This window comes from Cynocephalus volans, chromosome 9 (assembly GCF_027409185.1).
Source record: "Cynocephalus volans isolate mCynVol1 chromosome 9, mCynVol1.pri, whole genome shotgun sequence".
Lineage (NCBI taxonomy): Eukaryota > Metazoa > Chordata > Mammalia > Dermoptera > Cynocephalidae > Cynocephalus > Cynocephalus volans.
Genome location: NC_084468.1, coordinates 100,074,702 through 100,081,004, shown reverse-complemented (window position 1 = coordinate 100,081,004; position 6,303 = coordinate 100,074,702). Strand labels below are relative to the sequence as shown.

The following is a 6,303-nucleotide window of genomic DNA, read 5'->3' as shown; positions in this document are numbered from 1 at the left end:
TTCTGTTGCTTATAACAGAAATACCTGAAATTGGGTGATTTATTAAGAAAATGAAATTTATTGCTTACAGTTTCAGAGGCTGGGAAGTCCAAAGTCCAGGGAACACATCTGGTGAGGGTCTTCTTTGTTGGTAGATTTCCGGCAATGCAGGGGTCTCACATGGCAGAAAATGGCTGAGCAGAGATAGAGAGAGAGTTCCTCATGCTCTCTCCTTTTTAAAGACTTCAGAACCACACCCATGACCACCATTATTAATCCATTCACTAGGCATGGTCCTCAGAATCTAATCACACCTTCAAGGCCCCACCTTTCAATTACCAGAATAGGATTTCCCATCCTCTTAGCAGTCACAGTGGGAATCAAGCTACTAATATGTAAAACCTGGGGGACACAATCCTTATCACAAGGGTTGCCACTATATGAACCACAAAGAAGAGATCCTTAAAACATTGCTGTGGACCAAGAGACCACCCTACAACGCAGGTATCCTGTGTGATCTGCTGGATCTACCACAAACCACATCATTTAGAAGTTGTCAACCTTCTGAAGGTACAGTGGAGGCAACAGCTTGGAGGTAACATGACTTGATAATGGGACATCAACCTTCAGAATGAGTTACACATATTTTAAAAAATGAACATTCTATGTCACCAGTTGCAGACTTAGGTCCAGAATTGCTGTGTAACAAGTTACCACAAGCTTAACTGCTTCAAATGACACACAGTTTCTGTGGTTAGGACTCTGGGCAAGCTTAGCTGGGTCTTACACAAGGCTTCAATCAAGGCATTAGCTAGTCTGCATACTCACCTGGAGGCTTGTCCGGGGGAGAATCTGTTTCAAAGCTTACCGTATTAGTTCCTAGGGCTGCCATAACAAAATCCTACAAACTGGGTGGCTTAAAACAACAGAAATTTAGTGTTTCACAATTCTAAAAACTAGACATCTGCAATCAAGATGTCAGTAGGATGATGCTGCCTCTGAAACCAACAGAGGAAAGTCATTCTTTGCTCTTCTAGCTTCTGGCGATTGCCAGTAATACCTGGCATTTCTTGGCTTGTATATACACGCATTACTCCAGTTTCTTCTTCTGTCCTCACATAGCCATCTTCTCCCTGTGATTGTCTCTTCTTATAAGGACATCAATCATATTGGATTAAGGTTCCTTCCCTGCTCCAGTATGATATTATCTTAACTAATTACAGCTGCAATTAACCTATTTTCAAATAACATCACATTCTGAGATACTGGCTGTTAGAACTTAAATATATACTTTCTGCGGATACAATTCAATCCATAACATTCACTCGGTTGTCAGAATTCATTTCCTGTGGTGGTAAGACTCAGGTCTCTAGCTTCTTGCTGGCTGTCTGCTGGTGCCTTTAGTTCTTAGAAGTCTCTCACAGGTCCTAGAGGCTGTTCACAGTTTTTTGCCACTTGGCCACTTGGGCTTTCCCAAAACTGCTGCTTACTTCATCAAGCCACCAAGGAGAATCTCTCTAGTACAGTCAGTCACAGAAATGACATCTGTACTGGGTTGAATAGTGTCCTCCCCAAATTCATGTTCACCAAGAACCTCAGAATGTAGCCTTATTTGGAAAGAGGAGCTTTGTAGATGTGATTAGTTAAGATAAGGTCATACTGCCTAAGTATGTAAAATCAGTAACTCTTGTCCTTACAGGAAGGCCACTTGAAGACATAGAGACATGAAGAGAAAATGTGCATGTGATGAAGGAGGCAGAAATCGGAGGGATAAAATTACAAACCAAGAAATGCCGAGGATTGCCAACAACCACCAGAAGAGACAAAGAAGGATTCTCCTCTATAGGTTTCAGAAGCAGCATGGCCCTGCTGACATCTTGATTTCAGATGTCAGGCCTCCAGAACTGTGAAACAATAAATTTCTGTTGTTTTAAGCCACCCAGTTTGTGGTAATTTGTTACATCAGTCCTAGGAAATGAAAACACATTATATCACGTCACCATATTCTATTAGTTAGAAGCAAGTCACAGGCCCTAACCACACTCAATGGAGATCACACAAAGACATGAGTGATAGTAGGCAGAGATCACAGGAGACCACCTTAGAGACTGTTCTCCACACAAAGTGTAAAAGCAAGGATGGCCCTACCCACCACAAGTCTCTGTAATTCATCTGGGGAATTCATGCTTCATTCCCCATATCTTTAGACTATGTGGATCTAGGGACCCCAATTTCTAGAGCAGGGATGCTTCTACCAGGGGACGTAGTAAGAATTTCACTGAATGTAATGCGTATGCTGCTGCCTGGTCACTTTGGACTTCTCATGCCAAGAGAAAAGTGAGCAGAGAAAAGAATTTCTGTACTGGCATGATGTTAGACCTAATCATCAGCAGGATGTAGAGCTGCTGCTAAATAATAGTGACAAATGGGAATATTTAGGGTACTAAAGTGATCTACCAGGTGGGCTCTTGATATCTTATGTCCAGCAGAAACTGTAAATAGGCAACTTCAGCAACTACAGCCTGATAAAGATGTAGTAACCAGGGCTTCACAATGAGTGATGAGGATCTGGGTTCACCCCACAAGCAGGTCACATAGACAAGCAGTACTAGCCAAAGCAGAAGGGAATCTAACATGAAGATTATAACATGAAGGAAGGAGATGTTAAATATCAGTAGTGATGTCAGGACCAACTAAAGCATAAGGAACTATGCTTTAGTTCAACCTATTAACTCTCCTCTTAAAAGTTGCCTCAGGAATTGTTACTAATCAGAGTCTGGGAGAAGGTGTACCTGGATGGGTTGAGCTTAATAGGACAAGCACTTGGACAAGGGGGGACTATAGTGGATGCAATTGGTGCTCTGCCTAGTTCCCTGTTACCAGCTAGCGTACCCATTTCCCAGGTGATGTGAGGATTGGCTGATAAGAGTTAACAGGGACCCCTTTATCCAGAGAATTGTCCTTGGGTAAATAGGAGCCATCGTGACCAGTTGCATATGCCGTTCTTTCCCCACTCCCTCGGGATATGATTATAAATTATCCTTTCGAGAGCTATCCCTGAGCTTCCCTGTGGGATCTGACTAAAGCTAGTATCCAACAGAAACCATATTCTTTTCTTTTTCTGGTATTTGTTTGTTTTGGCAGCTGGCTGATAAGGGGATCTGAACCCTTGACCTTAGTGTTATCAACACCACTCTCTAACCAGCTGAGCTAACTGGCCAGCCTGAAACCATGTTCTTGCTTGGCTTTTTCTTTACTCACAATTGTATTCCTAACTATCCTTCTTTTGAGAGCAACTTCTTAATAAATTATTTGAACAAGAGTTCTTGTCTTAGGCTTTGCTTATTAGGAAAGCTTCTGTAAGACACAAACCACTAGTTTTTATTCTCTTAGGGTGGCCCCAATAACCTTCCCATTCACATTATATTTATCTATCTCTATTAGTTATTCTTTTTTTCTTCTTTTTCTTTTTTTTAAAGTGCATAACACAACCATCGTTCTTCTCTGGATTTCTGGATTTCTTCCACCATCAAGAAGAACACAAATATGAACTTGGAGATTTAGTTGCTACAGTTATTTATTTTTTTAAAAAAAACTCAAATTACTGATCTTTTAGTAAATAATCCCTTAAAACATACCTATGTGAATTAAAGGTTTTGTATTATTTGACAATGCTCCCATTTTGCACAGTGCATGTTCTCTCATGGAGAGAAAACTTAGTCGCTCAGGAGCTGGGGAGCTACTGAAGTTGAAGTTGTTCAAACTCAGTTCCCTGGGCCCTTAGTGGGAGGGGGTGGGTACAAGCCATCAACCTTTGTGAGTTACAATGGACTCCCTTTGTTTTCCTGATATGGCATGTCTTAGCATTTCTGGAACATTTTTAGAGTGTGGCTAAGTTCTTCTCATGATCTGCTTGCGATAGTAGTGGGCAAATACTTGAAAGAAGCTGTTATTAATACCGAATATGTATCTACTTCAGTAAGACTTTCAACACCAATCCCCCACAAAAGTATTCAGTATTCTGTCTGCCACCCTTAAAACCTTCCCTAGAAATCCTAGATTGACCACAATCAACTCTTGCACTTACAATTTAGCTTTGTATTTAAGCCACAGAGGCTAAATCACATAGTAAGTATTGCAGGAGATATTGGCTAGATAGGCTGATAAAATTACTGAAAAATTTATAGTGTCTTGGTATGTTCACACAGATTGATAAGGTTTTCTTTTTATTTAAATCAATCCATGTAAAAGAGAAAGCTCCCTCCAACAGCACCAGCCCAAGAGCCACCACAAAAAGAACAGGCTGGAGAACAAAGAGACCCATCAGTTCCACCAAAAAGCAAGGTGATTCCAGTTTCAGCCTAGAAAGGGGGGTCCCTGCCAAGTCTGGCTTTTAACTGTATCCAAATCTCGAACAGATCTTAGGTCCCCCTGATAAGGCTGGAGCACAGCACCAGCAGTCAAGAGGGCCAAAGTTGTCTAGACTACTCAGTGAGCACCTCTATGCCATGATTTGTCACTGTTCATGCTGACAATGGCAAAAGAATCAAGAAACTTGGGTTTTGGAAGAGCACAAACATTATTTACCTAATAAGCAATGATCAAAGTTCTTGTCTAGGGTAAATGATACAAAAATAGATCATGAGGTCCCCCATACATCACTGCTGAGATGATCTAATCTAACTTTAAAGCACTACAAAATGGCTTCTTTCACAGAAGGACAAGCTTTACACTAATGTGTCTCAAAAACCAAATGTTTCCAGCTCTACCCTCAGTTTAAGAGGTTTTTTCAAATATGCCTTTCCTATGTCAGAGCCAAGGTAAAGGGGGAATGAAATAAACCCTCTATCCAGAGTCCCTGGAAAAGAAAGAGCTCTAGAAGCCAGTGGGTGTGAGCACATTCAAGTCACGGGGTTTGAGCTTATGGGTCCGTGGCAGTTGTTTCTTCCCTTCCATCACTGGAATGTCCATTTTGGGTGGCTTGAAGTTTGCTGGATCTTCAGCCATTCGGGTGGCCTGGGCACTGATCACTTCCATTGGAGAGGGCTTCTGGGCTCCTCCGTAGGCCTGGGCGGCAAAACCTCCTGAATCATACTGCTGGAGGGATTTTGGTCCAAAGAAGCTCCATTTATCTGACGAGTTTCTGTCCTTATCCCCACTTCCAGGATCCATGTTGCTAGGATTTGGGCCTGGTAAGGCTGTGGAAGAACCAGAAGTGAACCAGCCTCTGGACTTCTGCTTAGGGGACGAATGGGGGATGCTGCTCGGGGTGGACTGGGCTGATGGAGGCTGCTTCTCTTCTTTTGTTATTTCTCCACTCTGGAGCTTTAGTTTGTGGAGTGCTTCTGCCACTCGAAGGTACTTGGTCTCCTCGGTGGTGAGGCCCTTGTGGGGTGTGTAGCCAGCATCTCTCAGCCCTGCCTGTTGCTCAAAATGCTGAATGCTTTCCTGGGTCTGTTTTGTGATCAGAGAATTCATGATGACATGGGTGGCTCTAGCCTTCACCACTGGGACCTTGTCCATAATGTCAGTGGCCGATGACAGGGTCATGGCAGGGGAATCTCCTTCTTCCACCTGGGTGAGGTGCTGATATTTGCGCTCTGGAATCACTGGCTTCCAGGGGATGCTGCCCATGTCCGATGGAGGAGGAGTCATGGGCGTAGGGTCCTCGAGGGCATCATCATAGCTGAATGCCCAGCGGCACATCCCGATAGGCAGAGACATCTTGCCTAGAGGCCCACTAGGCTCAAGAGCAGGTACTTCTGGTTGTCTTGAAGCCATTGAAAGAAAGACTGGGATCCAGGTGCTTTTTCTATATAAAATTCGGAGCTGAGTCCCTGCCACCACAGTGAAATGATGTGACGACTATGCTGACAAACAGATGTTAATGAGGAACATTGTCCAGCTGCTGCTAATTAGCAAAGCTTCCCAGGAAGAGTCCATCCAGAGGTTCTGCTTTCCTGCTGCCGCTGAGCTGCCTGCGGCCCAAACTCCGGCACTAAAGAGGCTTCGAGGACCCACGTCTCCCGAGAGGCTGTGGCGCAGTCCAGACCCAAGCCATGGTGAGAGCGGCGGCAACACCAAAGGTCCCCAACACCGAGAAGAGAACATTAAGGGAGCTTTCTCTTTTATCTGTCACAAAACAAACACTAGTGTTGCATGTCCTTCTTTGTACTTTAAAGTGAGATTAATTTAACTTCAATTTGGTTGCAAACTTCCTAAGGGAGAAAATTTAGTCTACTGATTTGGTAAAGTATGGAGGATGGTAACTACAGTTAGATTATAGTCTTGAGGTTCACGTGAAAGTAGTGTCACCTTATTTTG

General features: G+C 43.3%; 1 protein-coding gene across 1 annotated transcript; it reads right to left on the bottom strand.

Annotated features, from left to right (window-relative positions):
• Positions 1 to 4,235: 4,235 nt before the first annotated feature.
• On the bottom strand, positions 4,236 to 6,063 carry LOC134386230 (putative monooxygenase p33MONOX). Its single transcript, XM_063108348.1, has one exon. It carries the CDS (start codon positions 5,758 to 5,760, stop codon positions 4,855 to 4,857), a length of 906 nt encoding a protein of 301 aa, XP_062964418.1. The 5' UTR covers positions 5,761 to 6,063; the 3' UTR covers positions 4,236 to 4,854.
• Between the last annotated feature and the right edge of the window lie 240 nt (positions 6,064 to 6,303).

Bases quoted from the DNA above. Each gene is read 5' to 3' on its own strand.
- LOC134386230 (XM_063108348.1), bottom strand. From the start codon at position 5,760: ATGGCTTCAAGACAACCAGAAGTACCTGCTCTTGAGCCTAGTGGGCCT.